Consider the following 22,562-nt stretch of genomic DNA (forward strand, 5'->3'; position numbering starts at 1 on the left):
CCATGCCTCAGCCTGCTCCATGCCATGTAAAAGCCACGCCTGAGCATGCTCCATGCCATTTCACAGCCACGCCTGAGCCTGCTCCATGCCATGTCACAGCCACGCCTGAGCCTGCTCCATGCCACATCACAGCCACGCCTGAGTCTGCTCCACGCCATGTCATAACCACATCTGAGCTATTGGACCTGGAGATGGTTCCCGCCCTTGTACCTACCCTTAGTTCCCCTGATCAGGCAAGGGGAACTTTTGACCCTCCGACCCCGCCTAGACCCTCCGAGCCCTGGACTCCGCATTGGCCTGTAGATCCCTCGACATCACCTCGGCTCTACGTTCCCTCGGCTCCACTATGGTCCTTCAGCCTGTCGGCTTTACCGGGGTCCCTCGTCCCTCCAACTTCATCTTGGTCAGTCAGTCACCTGGCTCCGCCTTGGCTCTCCGATCCTCTGGCTATGCCTCGTCCCTCCAATCCATCAGCTCCAACGGGGACCTCCTTCCCTACGGCTCCACCTTGGTCCTTAGTCCCACCAGCTCCGCCTCAGTCTTCCGATCCCCCCAGCTCCGCCTTGGTCCTCCCTGCCTCTGACTCCACCCTGGCCCTTCGAGTCTTCGGCTACTCTCCGGGTATCCAGTTCTCCATGGCTCGCCCCTCAAGCCTCTCACGGCTCTGTCTTCCATGGCTCCGCCCCTCGAGCCTCTCATGGCTCCACCCCCCACGGGCTCTGCCCTGATTCCATGCTCCACGCCCTGCCAAGCCATGCCTCAAGACCCCCCCAGCTCCCTACTGAACTTTGAAAATTATGCCATATTTTATGTGTTTTGTTCATGTGTTGGGGCGTCGGGAGCTGCCCCTTAGTGGGGGGGATATGTCATGTTTATTCTGTTGGTTCATGTATTTCATGTCTTTTATTTTGAAAGTTATTTTCTGTTTCATGTCATGTGGTTCCCTTGTCATGTGATTTCATGTTTCCCTCCAGGTTCATGTGTCTTGTTTTCATTGGTTTATTGTTTGATTATCTTGTTATCAGTTCTGTCTGTTCATTGGTTTCCTCATCTTTGTTTTACCCATTGTCCATGTATTTAAGCCCTCATGTTTACCATTGTCCTTTGTCAGGTATTGTGTTTGTGTAGCGTAGTCAAGTCTATGTCAAGTCGTTTATGCTTGTTATGGTTTGGATTCATGTTTTGGATATCACTTATTTAAATAAACTGCACTTGGGTTCATCTTTACTTCATCGTCATCGTCTTCATCATTGCCAGTGCCAGCAACAAACATTACAGAGTCACTGACTGATTCATTAAAAAGCACCTAGTCATTTATGTTCAAAACAATGGAAGTGAACGAGTATGAATCAATCACTTAAAAGATTTGTTTAAAAAAAAAAAAACATGGCAATTGACGGAACTGTCACTTGCCCTAACAAGCCAGTGCTGCATTTTCACTACATCTTACATTCATTGATGTATTTTTATGCCTGTGTTTTTATGCAACCTCAACATTTGGTTTTGTGTATTTGATATTGATTATAGCTGTCATGAATTCTGCTAATTTACATATGTCACTAATGTAAAAATATCTAGCTGGCTTACATAGGTGAGGTTTTGTCAAATTCTATTGTATGCCATTGTTTTCCAGCAAAAGTGTTTATACATTTATAATTTATTTGTCATAGAACTACATCAGCTTTTTTTTTTTCTTTTTTTTTTTGATAAATACATAAATAAATAAAATGAAAACTACAATTGTTTTATAAAATACATTGTTTTATACATATAAAAGTTTGTTACTAAAATAACTAAATTATTGTTGAGCCTTGTGGGTTTTATTCTAATGATAACAACTGTTATGCTCTACCAAAATTGCAGAAGCTATAGATGAATAAACCTCTTCTAACTTTAATTGAAGTAGTTTTCAAGGATAATTTTCTCATATACAGTAGACCTGCCCTATCATTATCTTCACTGAATAGAGTATTTCGATTTGCATTTTCTACCTGTGTTATTGGATTAAGTTTATTGGAACACTTTAACTATGTTTGTTGTGCAGCCAGCTTGACTAAGAGTGTTTAATTGCAAGTCACAAATAATGACCAAATAATTGGGCACAGCCTGCAGAGACAGTGTGGGAAGAAGGTTCATTGTTTAATTGTCACGGACAATTAGTATTGTTTAGTTTGTATTTCAGGCTATTTTGTGTGTTTTCTAGTAGTGACTCACGGTGAAAAATTTAAAACACAAACCACCAGCAGTGTGTGTACACGTTTGTGTGTGGGGGTGGATTGTATTTATGCCTTGCAGATGTGATACAGAATGAAAATGACATTTACTGGTCAGTCTGTTTATACCTCTTAAAGCAGTGGGCAGAGGTGAGGACCCAGCAGCTGTTGATCAGAGTGGCTCCACATACCAACCGTCCATCTGCCTGAGATCCCCGCAAGCGCACTGCTGCCTGCCATGGCCAGCCACCACTACACCACACACAGAAACTCACTCTGAATGCTGTAAAATGCTTTTAAACTGCTCTGCACATTTGTTGTCTCTTTCTGATCATATATACATTTACTTTAAATTGTGTAATTTGTTATAACAAAGTTGTTTGTTTACAACTTGTCCCTCTCTGCTTACCGTAGAGAGTTTTCCCCTCCAATTATTCTCTTCTGGCGGGTATGAGAGGGCCTTAGACCACACATGGAGCTCACTGACTCTGTAACACACACACACACACACACACATTTCTTAAGCATGTATGGGTGAATCTCATGAAACTGATGTCCTAATCATATTTTAACCCAAAATCAAAAGAAAGAAATAATAAATTATATTTTCCTTTTTGAAAATAAAGCCCATGAATCTCATTCTCATTAATGTACTGTGCAAAAAGTGATATATTATTCAAATTGTTAAGTATTAATACATCATGGTAATATTTGTTATACTATTTTTAATTTACTGTACGCAGATTTAAATAAAAAACGTCTTGACAACATTATGGTAAAGCGACCGGGGGGTTCATTTTATTACACATTTATAAAACATTATTTAATGGTCCTAAAAATAGGATTAATTTTCTTAATATAATTTCTAATTTTTCTTTTGATTTGGGGTGAGATTCATCCATATGGATCTGTTTTCAGAGACCGAGCATGTGTTTGTGAGTGTGTGTCCACACAGACATGCTCGCTGGTCCAAGAATGTAGACTAGTGTGACAATAATATTACTGTAGCTTTGTTTACATAAAATAATGTGTGCTTGTGTGTGTGTGTATGTGTGCTGTCTGTCTTAAACGGTTTAATGGAGAAAGCAGGCCACTTTAACTTGCATTATAGAGTTATTAGATTGATAAAAACAATAAAGCATAAATTTCCTCTTTTGTAAGTCTGCCAAATGAATAAATGTAAATGTAAATGTAAACAAATGAAGACTAAGTGCCAGTGATCATGTGATGGAGAGCCAGACCACATCCTTTAGAGCAGACATAACACACACTTCAACTATAGTACAATGAAGCCTGTATAAGAGGAAGAGATCTGCTCAAGTGATAATTACTCTATATCTGTCACTCTTTCTCTCTGTTTTAAATGGTTAAGAGTTTTTTGACAGATTTAATGATTTTTAAATCTATGCTTCATAACCGCTGTCCATGACTCTTTACCTGTTGCTGCAAAATGCAAATTTTCCCAGAGTTTCAATGACCACCAATTATCATTCAGTCAGTGTTTTAGATATTCTTAGAAAATCTGAGGATGTCATTTCATTTATTTGTGATGTAGAGGTACTTTAAATGTTTTCTTCAATCCTAGCTTAAGTTGCAGATAACTTTTAATAAGCCCGTAAGTTGATTCCTCTGAAACACTGTTGCTCTGTGTCACTGTCAAAACATTGCTCTGTTTGTTTGAGCATCTTGATCAGCCGTACATTGCAACATTGATGCAACCAATGGCAAGAGTTTGGGGTCGGATTATCTGTCTGACCAATGGGAGACAAGGGAAGTCTTCAGGAAAACTGTGAAAACAATCCCTATTTTTGGAATTCTGTTTTGCTACCACTAATGATGCAGAAATTACACATTTGACCTTTAAATGTGCCTTCTCTTTGCCTGTATCATGTAAATGTTGTTGCTGTTTGAGGAGAATGTTTCTTTCACCTTTGACCTCAGGGGCATCCTTCTGTAACCCATAGTTACAAATAACTCCGGCATCTTCGCTATGACGGCAGTTGTGCGTTCCAAATGGCTGTTTGATACAGTCAGCCAGGGAGCGTTCCCCACCGGTGCATTTTACATTGTCAATGTGGATAGGCCCCTCGCCTTCCCCAAAATATGCCATTACACGAGCTTTGGCCAGCCCACTGTAAAAGAATAATTAATCAAGTCAGCATACAATCGAAAGAATACCATCTAAAATTGTACTTTTAACAACAATATATCAAGTAGGTGTAGTCATGAAATCTGATATTCCGGGTTCAATACAAGTTAAGCTCAATTGACAGCATTTCGGGCATAATGTTGATTACCACAAAACTGAATTTTGACTCGTCTAAAAAGCACAAATATGGGTTACAGTGAGGCACTTAAAATGGAAGTGAATGGGCCCAATCCGTAAACTTAAAATTTAAAATATTCACTGTTTCAAAAGTATAGCCACAAGGTGTAAACGACAGGCGTGTTAACATGATTTTAGTGTGATAAAATCGCTTACCAATGTTTTCTGTGTAAAGTTATATTCAATTTTACAACTTTGTTGACATGGCTACGAAATGACGTAAACCCTAAAACAAGCGTAAAAACATTGTTTTTTAACAGAAGAATTTATGTAAATGCTTATATAAAATTATAAGCTTCACATTTAAAAAAAAAAAAACATCTTATATTTTACTTGTATTCAATGTAACGGCCCTTTGCCTGCATTACAGCTCTGTACACGTTGGGCATTATTTCATCAACTTCAGTAAGGGTATCTTGCCAGAACGCTTTTTTAACATTATTTACAATGTATGCTTGTTCTTTGCTTGTTGGCTTCTTGTCCTTTACTTTTCTGTCCAACTTGATTTTAAAGTTTTAACTTTGTAAGGAAATTCATACATAGACCATTTACGTAAATTTGTCAACAGAATTAATTAAGCATTTTTTAGATCAAACAGTTTTTAAGATCTAAAGAAACTTAAATTGAGTTGAGTGTGTTCAAACTTAAGACTGTTATGTATATTTCAAATGATGTTTTAGGATTTCTTTGATTTACATTTGTTCTTCTTTGCAAAACTGATGAATAAAAGACTGAACACTCCAGGTTGTGTGCTGATGTGAACAACAGCACCAAAATCATGTACAGTAGTTTTGCACAATTTAGAAACCTCGCTCAATCTAAAGTGTGAATGTTACCAACAAACACTGTCCAACAATGAACAATGACAGATCTGTGTGGGTTTTTTAATCTTACTTGGTGTATTCACTCACAGCATTAGAGGATCATACAGTATATCAGGAACACACACACACATACACAGGCAACACAGTATATAAAACATAACACATGGGAGAAGTGTCACCCACTCCAGTTGAGAGACTTGAGCACATTAGATATAAGCATCAGTTACAGTATCATAACTTGACCTCTGACCACCCCTCAGGAGGTAAGCATGAGGGAAGGTTCTGATTACATTAGTCTGATAGTCTTATCAGTTTTGTAATTCAAGCTGAAAAATAACATAACATATCTACGATTCAGAATCATAACTTCAGTCTTTTTATAAAATCTCTCATTTTCACTTTAACTGCAAGTTTGTTTACGTGTGTGCAAGCAGGTTTGGGTGGTTTACGAGGAAAAAATGTTAGGTTACAAACTGGTAAATACAATGGTAGTATGCTATAAATGTGGTTTATGAGGACATTTCTAGTGTCCCCATAATTCAAATCGCTTAAAAAAAACATACTAAACTATGTTTTTTGAAAATGTAAAAATGCAGAAAGAAGTTTTTTGTGAGGGTTAGGGTTAGGGGATAGAATCAATAGTTTATACAGTATAAAAATCATTATGTCTATGGAGAATCCTCATAAGGATAGCGCACCAACGTGTGTGTGTGTGTGTGTGTGTGTGTGTGTGTGTGTATTATTCAGCACTATTTCAAATTAGATCAATCAATTCAATTCAAAATGTTGCTTCACTGAAACTTCCACACACCAAAACAAGACAAGGTGTTAAAGTTAAAGACTCCTGACTCCTTAGAGAGAAAAAAAAAACAAAAAAAAACAGATACAGATGTTAAAAGGGATACACACACAGACACATCTGTGGACATTAAACTTTAAGACCCTTGGCTTTACCCCAACAACGTCATCTTTCTTCAGGAAGAGCTCAGCAAACACACACTTGCACAAAGAGCACTATAATCACAGAACTCTATTATAAAGCAATCACACACGTATACCTTCCAGATGGATCACCTGAACCATCTCATGCATTTATAAAACATAAAGGGGTGAATTCACTAAACCTTTGCGTGTGGTATTTCAGCGCAAAAAGCTGGTTCTTATTTACCAACTATCCACAATCTAGTTTAAGCAGTCGCAATTAGCACTGAAATTGTGTTGCGTCTTCTTGAGTATTTAAATGAATTCACTGTCATTCCTTTCCGTGCATACACGGCTCCTTTCTATGTAATTCAGGCTTATTATGGACTCCGCCTGCCGCAATTTACATTGCAATATTACTGCCAGGTGAAAGCAGATCTTGCGGGCTGATTCTGAGCGCTATGTAGCGGAGGATGCAGCAGACCACTGTTATCTGACACACTTTGGCAGGACTGAACAGCATTACTGGCTGTAAAAAATAATTTTTACCACCTGCTTTCATCTGGAGGTAATAGCGTGATGTTCACTGTGTCAAGCAATTTTTGTGAATGAAATGCAATCTATAATAAGCCTAATTTACATTAAAAAGTAATGACATTAGGTGTGTTTGACTTCATGTTGCACTGGGTAGACCGATCGACACCGGACTTGAAGCAGTGCATGTCAGTTAGAAATTTTGTCCAAATTTAGACGGCGTCACCACAGTGTCACTGTGACGTTTGCCATCAAAGTACCGCGAGACCAATTCAAGACTAGCCGCCTGGCTCAGCTGGCGCAGTTGCTCCTGAGCAGCTGCACAAGCTTTGATGGCGACACAGCTTATTCGCAATTAGCCAGACTCACCGATTATAATGGTGAAGTGCATTTCATGGGCTGAGTTCGGGATGGCATACTACACATATTACTCTTACTACTTCTGTTATGTCAATCTATGGCAGAAATAGTAAGAGCAGATCGGTAGTATGCCATTGCCAAGGTGTTTATTCTGACACCTGTTCTTCTTAACTATCACAAATCCTTGTTCTTATAACAGTACATCATGTTTATATCATGTTATATTATGTTTAACATAGTATTATCAAGTTTTTTCATAACAAACTATTCAAAATAATTAAAAATAGAGATTCTTACTTGTTATTAAAATAATACAGGTTTTTATTGGATTTTCTTTTTGTACACACAGCAGGCACTGTATTAAGCAGCACATAACCTTTTCAAATAAAAAATGTTTCTGGTTATTATATGTAAAATTCCAAACTCAGAATTACACTTCCTTTCCATAAAGAAAGCAAACATCACACAATCTCTCATGACTGATGCAGGTTTTGCACACAATGGGAAGAGCAAAGTGTCCAGCTTGACGGCTCTCTTTTCAACTCCTCCCCCAACTGCAACCGGAAAATCTCGCCGATCGGTATGGCAAGGTGCAGTTCAAGTCGAACACACCTAATGACTTAATTTAAATACTCAGCCCAATGTCAGCGCTGTTTGCGCCATCTTAAACTCGATTGTTAGTAATTAAGATGCTGCTTTTTGTGCGGAAATACCACGCACAGATGTGATGCAACTGTTTAGTGAATATGCCCCTAAATAAAGTCAATCACAAAAAAGCTAGAGTGATGACACTTAACACATGTTCAGTAAAGTTATCTCTCTACCTGAGAAAAAATGATTGTAATCTTTTCTACTTGAGAGAAATAGTTACACTAGTTAATATTATTTTTGATATTATGATTTATTCTTTTCATTGTTAGTCTGTTAATGGTACTGTTGCTTTTGTCGCACTTAGAAAATCAAGATGGCAAATAGATTTGTAGTACTCTGTGAGTTATGGAAAGTGTAAAAAATACTACAATTGGTCTCCCTAATACATTAAATATCTAAGGTCTACCTAATGTCCTTTTGATTTGCTTTACACATGACATCAGATGATAATAGGTCATTAAGTGAAAAGACTGAAGGTTAGCGGACTGTTCAAATAACTCTAAAATTGAACGTCACCTGTAACCCAGCTGTCTGCACACCACCTTTGCGTCCCGGTCCGTCCATCCATCATCACAAACCGTCCCCCACTGGCCACCCACTAGGATCTCGACACGCCCCTCTCTCTCATTCTCCCCGCCCACCAGTCTCACAGGCACACCTGAGACACAGGTAAAACGAAACATATCAACACACACACTCTGCAACTTTCTCTGATCATCTGCTGGAAGAATAGAGGTTAAAGATTTAGGTTCAAACAAGTTTTTGACCATTATGGGTTTTTCAGTATCTGATTTAATGTTTTTTATACAGTGGGGTTTACTGAGATCTGAATCTACTAGTAAAAAAAACTTCCATTCAGAAATTTCCTAACTTAAAGGAATGTTCCTGGTTCAATACAAGTTGTGCTAAATTGACAGCATTTGTGGCATAATGTTGATTACCACAAAAAAAAATTGGGACTCATTCCTCCAAAGTGAAAGTGAACGTGGACAATTTTTGGAGGGTTTAAACACAGAAATTTGAAGCTTATAATTTTATAAAAGCACTTTCATTAATTATTCTGTTAAAACTTTTTTTATTATTTGAGCTGTAAAGTTGTTTAAATTGTCAGTTTTACAGTCGTTTTAGGGTTTGTTGACATTACATCGTCATGGAAATGAAGTTGTAAAACTGGCTATAACTTTACACAGAAAAGGTTTGTAAGTGATTTTATCACACTAAAATCATGTTAATATGCATATCCTTTATGTCTTGTGGTTATACTTTTGAAAAAGTGAGTATTTTAATGTAAAAACAAATTGGCCCCTATTCACTTCCATTGTAAGTGCCTCACTGTAACCTCGATTTTTGCTTTTTTTAAAGAAAAGGAGGCATGAGACAAAATACATTTTTGTGGCAATCAACATTACACCACAAATGCTTTCGATTGAGCTTAACTTGTATTGAACCCGGAAAATTGCTTTAATACATATTTTTTTTACATTACAACCCTTACAAAAAAAACTAAACTTGCCAAAAACTTGCCGCAAATTTGGCACAAGTTTGCTGCTCGTTACTTTTACATGCAAATGAGCTTGTGATATGCCGCAAATGTTTGCCAGAAGTTTGCAGCTCTTCACTGATAGTGGTCCAGCAAACTTTTGGCAACAATGGACAATTTGCTGCAAGTTTACCGCAAAGCTCATTTGCATGTGAAAATTATGAGTGGCGAATCTGCGGCAAGTTTGAGGCAAATTTGCCATGAACTCTCAATTTTTGTAAGGAAAATTATATTATCAGCATCAAAGTTGAATTTAAAATGAACATGAATTTCTTAGTAATTGGAATGTTGATGGTATAATAAGCCATGTTATCCAAGCATGATTTGAGAATGTTCCCAAGAGCATCTTGTGTGCATCAATGAATAAAAAAAAATTAAAAAATAAAAATCCTAAAATTCTAAAAAAAAAAAAAAATAAAGATTTTTGAATTGATGCCAATCATTCAATGCTAATAACCTCAAAATGGTTGATCCATAAACTGTCCCAGTGTGTCCATGATGAAGATGCTAAACCTCATGTTGCTTTAGGAGGTTTGAACCTAAGATAGGTTTTACTGTACTGTAAGTCACTTTGGATCAGAAAGTGTCTGCTAAATATGACAAAAAAACAAAAAAACAAAAACAAAACAACAACTGACAGATCATACATCTCCATTTTAGACACAAACGTATTATTCTGACAAAAAAAAAAAAAAAAAAAAAAAAATAGATTATAGAGGAAGAGAGGGAGAATATGGGAAGACTTTTAAACTTCCATAATTTTCAAAATCCATGTGTGTGTGTGTGTGTGTGTGTGTGTGTGTGTGTGTGTGTGTGCGTACGTAACACAGTAAGAGACATAAAAAAATCACCTGGTGCTAGAGGGAGAGATTTAGGTTTCCCCGCATGGAACACCATCCTCCACTTACACACACAGACACAATCGCAATCTATCACCACAACTATAAGCCCATCTGTAATATCATGCAACACTCTTAAAAAAACAAAAAAAAATGACATAACCATATATTCATGCAGACAAACACAACTGAACTTACAAAATTTCATTAGGATTTTAACAGCAAAAATTTGGTTGTTAAATGAATGGCTCTGACTCATAATTCTTATTTGAGTCGGCCCATCCAAAGCCATGGTAAAAAAGCATTTTGATGACACAAATTAGCTGAATTATATATTAATGTGCAAAGTCGCTAATGTGACAACCGTTAACAGCCGACAGAACTACATTGGTTATTCTGATTATTATTAATGTACTTACTGAACATCTGTTTTTTTAGCATATTAATGTTGCCATTTTATACAAGTAATAAGCCACTTAATCCAACTTACAGCGAGGTAATGAATTGCTTCTTGTGGCTTATTGCTTTAATTCATATTTTAAATGTTTAAAGATGTGGTGATGTGGGCGTGGCTGAGCGACATCTGTGGAGACCGAGGCCGGGAGAGAACGGTAAGGATTGACACCTGTGGGAAATTATCTTTAACAGCTGTTTGTGTTTGCAGTGAGAGCTGAGAGGGATGAAAGAGCAGCCCAGACCGCCGGAGGAGAGAGAGAGACGCACAAAGCATTGTGTGTTCCTGTGTGTGTTACAGACTGCTGAAAAGCATTATTTGTGTGTGTGTGTAAAATTTAAAGTGTGTCTAATAAAAGACTACGTGGACTGTTACCCGGCTCCCGCTTCCTCCTTCACAAGAAAGCCAGAGAACTAATACAACAGAATGTATAGCATTCTGAACATCTGCAATACTAATCATTTTTAAAGTTCATTTGTCATAGTCAGCTTCAGAGCTCTATTTTCATTTTTCAGCAGTTATTCAAGAACTTCTTTATTAAATAAACTTTACTTCATAAAGCCTTCAGCACCAGCGGCACACACAATAACATACTGCAGACCTGCTGAAATGGGATTTTCAGATGGTCTCCACTTTTCATCAGCTCTTTTGATACGTCATGACAAACACTCCAAAAACCACATATACACACACACACACACACACACACACACATACAAACAGGGGGGTTTATTTTTTTAGACTTTTCATCCATTTAGTGAGACATGTTTTCTGCTGAGAGCACATTAAGAGTGAGAAGTGGAGTGTTGGTACAGTATATTAAATCCTTCATCCATGTATCTGGTTATCTCTGTATGTGTGTGTAAGTAAGAGAGAGAGAATACAGACAAGAGGTAGAGAGACAGATTCGAAATAATCAATTAAAAAATGATTTAATTCGTTGTGAAGACTACAGAGAAAGAAGTAGCAGCAAAATCGACAGAACCTTTCATTTATTTCCCATTCGAGTTTTAAAAACTGTACGTGCTTATCAAGTTTGTCAGATCAGATTTGAAATAAATGTTTTCTTTTCATAGGCAAGCCCAGACGAAATCTGCAGACCTCTGAAAATACATGGTAAAATGTGTAAACGGAGCAGAAAGTATGACACTTTTATTGGTAGCTGAAAGCATTATCAAATCATTCAAAATATTATAAAAACAAACATGAAAGGGCGAGAGATATGAGTCACTTGACGGTCATTTAATTCTGATTTGGAATTCTGAGATTTCTGCACAGATTTCTGCAGGCACATATTTTGTGAAGGCCTACTGATATAAAATAAGATAATTCTGAGGGAAGGATAACATTTGCAAAATAGTCACACACTCACCACTTTATAAAGCCGTCAACATGACAGGAGAGTGTGAGTGTGTGTTGAATTCAAGATGCATTCAAGAAGCAAACTGGGTTGCAACAATCAGGGTAATAATACAAAACAGAGGTTGTTTAGTGAAATTAATCTACAACATTATATAGAATGTTGAAATATGAGTTTGAGGAGAATACTAAGGAAAGGAGACTTCTTTAGTAATAGGTTATACACACATTAATCCGAGTGTGTATAAAAGGAATTAAGCTCTATAGCAAGTCACTTCAAAGCAAAGTCAATAAAGATAAATCAGTTGGAAAGTGCAGAAAAAGGGACATCTGCAGGGCACTTACACACACACATACACACAATAGTATCTGGTGTGTGTGTGTGTGTGTGTGTGTACATGTTTATACTACATTGTGGGGACCAAATGTCCCCACAAGGATAGTAAAACCTGAGATCACCTACCTTACGGTGCCCAGCCAGCGGTCCCAACGAGGGAAATGGCTTATTAAATACAGTTGCAATTGAAATTATTTAACCCCCTTGACCGGCAATACATTCTGGTCATGTGAATTAAAACACATCAACTAAAACCTCAGTAAACAGTCAAAGTTTTTAATACACATTTGAGTGATTTTGAGAACAAAGAGTTCAGTTTACCCAAATTTTAAAATAAAAAATTACTAATTCTCTCCACAAATGTCATGTCAAATATATTCAACCCCCAAAGTCAATCATTTGTGGAGCATCCTTTACCCTTAATAACAGCAAATAAATGTTTCAGGTAAGTGTTCTCAGGCTTCGGATACCTCTCTATTAGAATTTTTATACATTTCTCATGAGCTTCCAACTCATTGACATTCTTTGGTTTCTGTGCAGCCACTGCTTCCTTGAAATCCCAACAAAGGCTTGCAATGGGATTTTAATGATGAACTGAAAGGGCCATTTAAGGACATTCCATGACCTATCCCTGAACCAGATTTTGGACAACTTGGATGTATCCTTGGTGTTATTGTCTTGCTGGAAAGTCCAGTGATCACCGAGCTTCAATTTACACACTGAAGGCATCACATTTTTCATGCCAAAATGGCCTGGTACCTGAAAGAATCCATGGTGTCAGTCACATAGTCAGGATAGCCATTTCCTGCAGCCGCAAAACACCCCATAACAGAACTGACCCACCTCCATCCCTACTGTGGGGATGGTGTTGTTCTTGTCATCACCTTGTCATCTTACTGCTGACCCATGGGTCTAAAACTCATTTTCAGTTTAGTGTCATGTGTCTATAAAACCTTCTTCCAGGACTCCACAGGTCTTTCCTAATTACTTCTTGAATATTCAAGTCAACATTTCCCTTGGTGAAGTTTCTTCCACACCCCAAGAAGGTTGCTGTTGTACCATATTTCAAAAATGTATGCCAACTTTGTCTATTGGAAATTGAAGTGCCTTGGAAATGTACTTTTAGCCATGACCTTTCTTGTGTAATGAAATAATTTCCTCTATTAGCTTTTGAGACAGCTTATATTTAATTGCATTTTTTTTTTTTTTTTGCACATATTTAAGAAACAGCTACATGCAATAGGGGTTAAATAATTATGACATGGCTGTATTTAAAAAAAAAATCCTGCTATTTAGAAATATTAGGTTATATATTCACACTATGACTTTGAATGTGTCACTCAACTGATATAGTTTAAAAATTCTGGGTCATCAGAAAAGCTTACCTTTGTAAATCCTTACTGTCTTGGGGGGGTTGAATAATTTCGATTGCAAATGTATACTAAATGATGTTTTTCTGAAAATGTAAAAATGCAAAAAGATTTCTGTGAGGGTTAGGTTTAGGGGTAGGGGTAGGGTTAGGGGATATAAATGATTGTTAGATCTGTATAAAATCCATAAAATGCATGGAAGTCTATGGAGAGTCCCCACAATGATATAAAAACAAGTTTGTGTGTGGGAGTGTGTGTGTAACGGACACACTACTAAATGTTTCCCAGTTCCAGAGATGTCGCTCCTTCTCAGCATTCTCACTCTGTTATTCACACTCTTACTGGCCTGCTTCCCATAAAGATTTCTCACATACACTGTTCTTTTTTTTTTCTACATGCTGGATTTTACAAAGGGGTTGTGGAAAAGAAGGGAAAAGAGGGAGACAAACCAAGAAAGGGAACATAATAACCAGCGAGCAAAGTAATGTCTGAGCTACAATTGGAAACATAAAATGAAGTGATTTCCATCATCTGGATGTGTAGGTGTTTTCAATGTGTGTGTATTTGTATGGCTGTCTGTGGATCAGGTAAAATCATCAACACTTTATGAAGCAAAGCAGGAGAAAGGCATGATAAGTCTAGTTACAGCTGTACTTGTTAAATGTCTGACTTTGTGCCCTGCACCCATTAGCAGAACTTGATCAGTCCTTCCTGAGTTGGTTAATGCATAATACTGATTCAAAGTTTAGTCCTGGTGAGAAATCAGAGAGATCTGACAGATTTCTCAATAATACTTTAAATCTGAGAACTACATTTAGTACTGCATATTGTAACACTGTGCCTATGCCAGAAGCGTATGGCATGTCGAGATGTGACAAAACTACATTGCTCCCATTATAACAAACAGAGCTGTCTACACTGAAAGCACCTGTTGTGGCATGACATGCCTTCAGTTGACAGACACCCTGTTTCTAAATTTACACACTGCACAACTACTCCAGCCAATTAGTTTTGCTTGTATGACTGAAATAAAATGTATTCTTCTAGTGTAGTCAAAATGTAACATTTAATTGATATTGAACTGACAGACAGACTTCTTCAAGAGGGAAAATTAAGGTTTTGTGTGTGAATCACCTATTGTGCCACATGTGTTACACATGTGTGAAGGCATCACCATGGTAACTCCATAACAGTCATCATAACTCTGAACCCTAGGTGCTCATACAGAAGAATATTCCCTCAACTCACAGAACAATATGGAGTTCACATAAGTGTGTTTATAGGGTCATTCTACAAAAATTTAAATAATGGAGAATTCCATTAATCAAATTGCAATACCATCCTTTCAGAATTGGAACTACGATAAAAACAAATAAAATGTCACGTGCTTCCAGTTTTTTCAAATATCCATCCACCCATCTATTTATAAAATATGTAACTGTGTGCTTGCACATACAAATAAGCATATTTTAGTCTGTGAGTGAAACAATATGCTTAATGTATTCCATTCATTAACGATAACCACTGTCAATCAAGGATATTTCTTTTTTTATTATTATTTATTTTTTAAAAAAAAGATATTTCTTTTTCTCCCAATTTGGAATGCCCAAATCTCCATGTGCTTTTTAAGTCCTCGTGGTCGTGTAGTGATAGACGAATCCCAGTTGCCTCCGTGTCTGAGACCGTCAACCCGCGCATCTTATCACATGGCTTGTTGAGCGTGTTGCCACGGAGACATTGCACGTGTTGGAGGCTTCACGCCATCCACCGCGGCAACCACACTCAACTCACCACGCGTCCCACCGAGAACAAACCAGATTATAGTGACCATGAGGAGGTTACCCCATGTGACTCTACCCTCCCTAGCAACCGGGCCAATTTGGTTGCTTAGGAGACCTGGCTGGAGTCACTCAGCATGCCCTGAGATTCGAACTAGTGAACTCCAGGGGTGGCAGCATATTTTACCACTGAGCTACCCAGGATGATCAAGGTTGCAAAAAGAAATTGCAACCCTATTTCCTATCCACTAACTGTCCTGTTCACTGACTATATTTTTACTAGGGGTGTGATGAAACGTCATTTTGTGGGGATATGAGGAGTTGTGTGTGACAGCGATATAGGTAATCCTTTTTGTCAACAAAATAATGTTATGGTATACATAATATTTAAACTGGTTGCATAAAATACTTTATATAGGAAAAATATTCTGAATAAGCAACTGAACACTACTACAGTATCACTACTACCATGACTTATGTTTTCATCTGTTTGTGTAAGCATATATGCTTTGGTGTGCAGTGTGTTTGACCGGAATACATGAATTACTGTACAAATAAATTATATAAATAAGTCCCTTTGGACTATAAGTCGCAGGACTTTTTGGGTGACCAAAGAAATGACTTATATTGCAGAAAATACAGTAGTTATACCCCTACATATATTCATTTTGCTTCAGATGGCAAGATTACATTTTATTAACAATTAAAGAAAATCTTTGTCAGATAGTGTGAGATTTTGCTTTGCTGCTCTCTAAAGGAAATAAAATGAACCTGACTTTAAGACCAAGCAGAAAACTCTGACACCTATTCGCTGTTTAGCAGTGGGCTGAAAGAACATGCAAGGAGTAAATGGTAATCCTACAGGGGAAGGGCTCGACTACCAATGTCCACTTTTCAGTAAATTATTTAGGTTGTGTCGGTTAAGAAAATGAGCTAGACTGACTAACGTTTCTGTAAAGTTTAGTCTATATGCTTTCAAATGGTATTTATCAATTGTTACTATGCCCCTGAGCAGAGATCATGTATAAGGCAGTGTTAAATGGTTAGTTCACCCCAAAATGAAAATTCTGTCATCATTTACTCACCCTCATGTCGTAACATTCTGCCTAACATCATCTTTTGTGTTCCGTGAAAGAAAGTCATATGGGTCTGAAAAGACATGAGGGGGAGTAAGAGACAACAAAGGCCCAATATACTTAATAAGAAAACGAAGAATGAACGAGTGTGACCCTGATATACTTCACACAAAAACGAAGAATGAATGGATGTGACATCATTTAGAACAAAATCTGGCCAAAAAGAAGGTGTTTTTGAGTTTGTTTCGGTGGTTTGTAACAGTTTGCCTGGGCAAACCTTTAGCAAAATGTCTTACCGGCTGCTAAACACCTTTTTACTACCATTGGTCCACTTCATCGGTAGGTCCACCTACTTTGAAGCCAACAGCTAATTCCTGTTCACGCCGTTCAGTCAGTCAAGATCAGTCAACATTAAACACTGGTGTGCAGTTATTAGCGAGCTGGTGCAAACTTACCTACATCTGTACAATCGTTCGCCTAAAGACATTTTCCAAGAACGTGTCATGCATTTTTTTTATTTTTATTTTTTTTATTAGTGTACAAAGGAAATAAAATCTACTCAAATACTCTCAAGTGCTTATTCACTCTTTTTTTTTATATGCTGCTTCACTCATGTGCATTGAAAGCCATTTACACATCTGCCCATATTAAGGTATGGCTATTATCATAATTGTCTTTGCAGTAGTATCAGTATCTTCATAAATTACAATAACATAGTGTAATCAGTGCATATTAAGGCTGTGTATAATGTGTTAGCTTGTTAGCGTCATGAATTCAGAATGTAAACAAGACAAACTGCAAATGTTCTGCATATATTATTTTAAATCATCACTTTTACTGATCTAGTGTGAATTCTACTCATAGAATGAGGCATAAAGTTATTGATAACACATTTTAATGTCACATTAGTTAAAGGGTTAGTTCACCCATAAATGAAAATTCTCTCATCATTGACTCACCCTCATGCCATCTCAGGTGTGTATGACTTTCTTTCTTCATCAGACCACATTTGAAGAAAAATAGAAAACCATCTTAGCTCAGTAGGTCCTTAAAAGGTAAGTGGATGGTGATATAACCTTTGAAGCTCCAAAAAGAACAGACAGTCAGCATAAACGTCATCTATATGACTCCATTGGTTAAACTAATATCTTCTAAAGCGAAACGATTTCTTTTGCTGTGAAAAAGATCAATATTTAAGTACTTTTTAACCATAAATCATCGCTTCCGGTCAACAGCAATATGCGTGTGTGACGTAATTGTGTTGGCATGTTCACACGAGAACAGACACACGTGCGACACACCCAGAAGAGCAGCGCTGATAACAACTGAGTAGGAGGAACGCTGTACAGAAGCTTTTTTGGTTTTATCTGTTTTATATGTTTGTTTACTCACAGTGGGGCATTTGTGTGTTCATCCAGGATATCTCAACCGAGAGAAAAATGTGAGATTAGATCCATAACATGCCAACGTGAATACGTCACACAATGAACTCTGATCTCTCATGAATGCGCATAGGGCTGCTGACCAGAAGTGATGGTTTATAGTTCAAAGTACTTAAATATTCATCTTTTTCACAGCAAAAACGATCATTTCACTTTAGAAGACATTAATTTATATAGATGATATTTTTTCTGAATGTCTGTTTTTTTTTTTTTTTGGAGCATCAAAGGTTGTATCACCATCCACTTGCATTTTAAGAACCTACTGAGTGAAGATATTTTTCTACTTTTCTTCAAAAGTGGTCTGATGTAGAAAGAAAGTCATACACAACTGGAATGGCATGAGGGTGAGTAAATGATGAGAGAATTAAAATTTTTGGGTGAACTTCTCCTTTAAGGTTGCACTGAGCATCCTCATATTTAAATGTACTTCTAAATACCTCCCACAGCGATGTGGCGGGTGTCTGAATGTTCCCAAACAGTACACTGCTGCTCGACTGTTTCAAACTTCTTTTTACCACTGAACGAAGAATGAAGAAGAACTTTTCCAGAAGTATATTGGGGCCTTAAGTGTATGTGTGAGAGAGTTCTTACTGGTGGGTACTCCATGTCTGAAGCGTTGGGGGTTGCACACAATGGCTATGTCTTGATTGTGAGTGCAGTCGTGTTTGAGCCAGCTCTTCCGGCTGCAGTGTGTGATGGTGGGCTCTTTTCCTGTACACTTGACATCATCCAGCAAAATTGGACCCAATGCTGTCCCGAACCGCCCTGGTGACACACTCTGCCCTGACCTGCACCAACAAAACACCATTAACAAAGTCATCAATAATCAACACACAGACAATAAAACAAAAAATCCTATTATGCAATTGTGTGTGTGCTACCTAAAGCCCAGCTGCCTGCAGACAACCTGCGTGTTGGTCTGTGTCCAGCCATCATCACACACGGTCCCCCACTGACCTCTATAATGAACCTCCAGCCTGCCCTCAAAACCCTTCACACCGCCAACCAGACGCACTGCACCATCTGAGAGAGAGAGGCACTGTTAACATGTGGTATTAACATCTGTCTCGAGTGGCCAAGTGGACAGTGCTAGATACAGGTCTAAATGCGGTCCAATGCATCTTGTGATCCAATCATTCAAAGCAATTTCAGGGGTAGTCCAAAACACACAGGGCCTCATTCATGAAACACGAACAGAATTCATTTCAGTCTAAATTGTTCATAAATCTATTCTTACGTACACTGTTGCATTGAAATGAGTGCAAAAAGTTACGCAATAATGGTTTTACACGCAATTTACACAAATGTTTGTGCTGCTCGTGTTTCATTAATGAGGCCTATTGTTCTAGTATAAACATGAATGCATGCTAATGCATTCCTGATGACAATGAAAGGCCGCCTACTCACCTAACACAATCATATGGTCAAAACAAGGGTTTCAGCCTTGTTAGCAAGTATAGTATAAAAGGAATAGTTCGGCCAAAAAATGAAAATTCTGTCATTATTTGCTCATACTCATGTCGTCCGTTCTCAAGGTGTGTCCAGACTTTTTTGACTGGAGTGGCCCATGTGGGGCACAGACTCATTTAAGGGTGGCATGCTTTACTATTTACTAAAACCTACTTTTTTAACAGTTACATTTTAAGGTTAGTGGAGAAAGAAATAAAGTGTAAACTGGCTGTCTAATAATTGAGCACAATAATAGTTGAGAAAATTGCTGCAACTCCCCTGAGAAACACAACTCTCATTTTGTTGGTCAAGTATTCAGTTTTGGTATAACATAAGGTTTTAGGAATCACTGACAGCATTGTATCTGTTTAACAGTTAAATTATAAATAAAAAATAATAACTGCCAAATAATTCTGCATGCAGTGTATATAGAGTAATTTAATGAACTTGTTGTCTGTTTTAGACATAAATGTGTCTTGTACTCTGTGCATACCTGTATATGTGTGTGTGTGTGTGTGTGTGTGTACCTGTTAGTGGGATGCAGGACACTCCAGCATCCTCCATGTGGTCACAGTTGTGTTCCCCCCAGGCTTTTTTTGGACACTGCTCAATGGACAGCTCATTTCCTGTGCAGCTCACCTCGTCCAAAAGAATACGGCCTGAGCCTGCACCAAAATATGCTCCTACCCAAGCCTTAGCAATGCCCCTGAACACACAAACAAATAGACAGTGAATAACAGTACAGCAAATAATATAAAATTATAGAATATACAATAGGACATCAATGCAAAATTCTAATAAATGAAATTCCTGAGCACTCACAAAATGAGGAACAAATTCTTGTGTTGACAAAGACTAAGGTTTAGCATCCCAATGTGGTAATTTATGTAAATCTTTTTCTTACTGAAGCTGCACATAAACATTTATACCTTTTCCAGTAAGCCCTGAAGGGACAAAGTCTATGAATTGCATCCTTTTTCAGTCTATTACAATTGTTTATGTTCATGCGGTATCCTGTTCTTATTTGGCGAGTTTCACATGGATTTGCTGCCAAAATGGGGCATTGCAATACCTAACAGGCAACTGGAGAGAAATATCCAGTCCATTTAATCTGTCACCACTCTTTCATTCTTAATAGGTGACCTTCGACTGAAGAGGGCGAGATCTCAGCACAACAGTCTGTAGGTGTAACACCATCCCGACCAAAATCAAGTTGTTTTGATTTGGCTAGTAGGGCGCCTTAAGTGTGTGTGCTACAAGATTTATATTTCAATTCTTTCTGTGATTAATAAGTAATCAAGCGCATAGTCTAGCAGTCATGCATCACTGAAAACTGAAGGGCAAATGAAGTGGAACTGCAGTCTGTAGTGTCTGCACGAACACACGCATTTTATTCTACAGCACTTTATCCGCTCAACAGAGAGCCCTCCGTATTGGTGATTACTATACAAACTCACACACACCTGCAGAGCTCAATTTTAGGCACTTTTTGTTACATCGGCCAGTTGAAGAGCTTGAAACAATCAACCTGATTCACACACAGAACTTTCCATTCCCTCTTTCCGTTCCTCTCTAATTCCTTTCCTCCCTCTAATCACCCTTTATGCCTCTTTTCCCTCTCATTCTGTCCTCCTCTGTCTCTCATCCTCTAATTCTCTCATTCCCGTTTCTATTTTTTGTGTCTCTCTCACACACTCACATACTTGCTGAGAACGCATTGGCTTTGTATGTCAGGAACCTCCCAAGAAAATATTTTATATTTTTATGCAGAGAGGACACTCTACATCTCACTTTCTCTCTCTCTCCATCAATCACTCCTACCTCCTTTCTATCTTTCTTTTATTTTAACGCATCTCAGTTGTACAGAACGCCTTGGTGAGCCTCTAACTAGAGAGTTTGTTCACAAAAAAACAGGTCAAGCCTCTATAACAGTCAGCTCTTCAATATTTGCATGTGTGTATGTGCTTTGTACGTAAAAAACTGTCACCAAAAGTGAGCTAAATCTGACAGCTAACAAGCTAAAACTCTTCTAAAGCCAAAACATTTGGGGGACATCCTAAATTGGAAAATCGATTAATAAATACAGCAATTTTTTTCTGTAAATTCTAAAAAACGTTTCATTACAATTTGCCTGATAAAAAAACATTGAAAGTCTAAGATATGTCTCCATTTTGATAGCTAAGTAAACATGTGTGTTTGTGTGTGTGTACTATGTTTATATTACATTGTGGGGACCAAATGTCTCCACAAGGATAGTAAAACATGAGATCACCTACCTTGTAGTGCACAGCCAGTGGTCCCCACAAGGGAAATGGCTTATTAAACATACTAAACGATGTTTTTTTTTGTTTTTTTTTTAAATGTAAAAATGCAAAAAGGTTTCTGTGAGGGTTAAGTTTAGGGGTAGGGTTAGGGGATAGAAATTATCGTTAGATCTTGTTGGGCCTCATGTGTTCAGATAGAAGACAAAGGCAGGCCTAACAGTCATAAAAACATAACTCAAGCCCCCACCTTCTAAGTCGTAAATTTTACTGATAAAAATCACGCCAAAATCAAACAAAGGGAGTCCAAAACAGACTACAGATCCATGAAGCCTTGCCCTCTAAAGGATCGAGCTCTCAACTCCTATTGGATGAGGCACACCACAGAACGTCCCTCAAACATGACATCATCAGGACTTCAAATAATTCTGAAATGCTTCCAGAGTTGCTTCCAGCGACTTCGTTCACCGAATACGGACGTAGCTTTTTGCTGCTCTCCGGTGCAACCTCGTGGCTTAAGGAAGTAATGTCCGACTTGAAACTGTAGCCATACAATCTCCATCTCGCTGGACGAGTTGAGATTACTCTGTGTTCAACCGAACACTCTAACGGATCCGAAGGAGACCGCCGAGCAATTCGCATCTTCATCCGTTGGCCTACAGAAGTGAAGAGATTAAAGATTTCTCTTCCATCTTCAATCAAGTTGACATTTCTGAGTACTCCGCCAGCCCGCCGAGAATCAACAGCCGTACTGCCCGCCTACAATCAACAGCCGTACCGCCCGCCGACAGCGTGAGGAAACGGCCTCCCGTCATCACACGAGCCTCA

At 38.1% G+C, this 22,562-nt stretch overlaps 1 protein-coding gene across 1 annotated transcript in view; it reads right to left on the reverse strand.

Moving 5' to 3' along the window:
- prss12 (serine protease 12) overlaps positions 1-22,562 on the reverse strand; it is a 61,892-nt gene that overhangs the window by 16,277 nt on the left and 23,053 nt on the right. Inside the window, exons 5-11 of the mRNA XM_051703698.1 lie at positions 20,001-20,179; positions 18,906-19,047; positions 18,616-18,812; positions 8,346-8,487; positions 4,143-4,345; positions 2,623-2,701; positions 2,343-2,465 (exon numbers count right to left, since the gene is read on the reverse strand). Of these exons, the coding sequence (XP_051559658.1) occupies positions 2,343-2,465; positions 2,623-2,701; positions 4,143-4,345; positions 8,346-8,487; positions 18,616-18,812; positions 18,906-19,047; positions 20,001-20,179 (1,065 nt within the window). The remainder of the gene's footprint in view (positions 1-2,342; positions 2,466-2,622; positions 2,702-4,142; positions 4,346-8,345; positions 8,488-18,615; positions 18,813-18,905; positions 19,048-20,000; positions 20,180-22,562) is intronic.

Source organism: Myxocyprinus asiaticus, chromosome 7 (genome assembly GCF_019703515.2).
Source record: "Myxocyprinus asiaticus isolate MX2 ecotype Aquarium Trade chromosome 7, UBuf_Myxa_2, whole genome shotgun sequence".
NCBI classification, from domain to species: Eukaryota; Metazoa; Chordata; class Actinopteri; order Cypriniformes; family Catostomidae; genus Myxocyprinus; species Myxocyprinus asiaticus.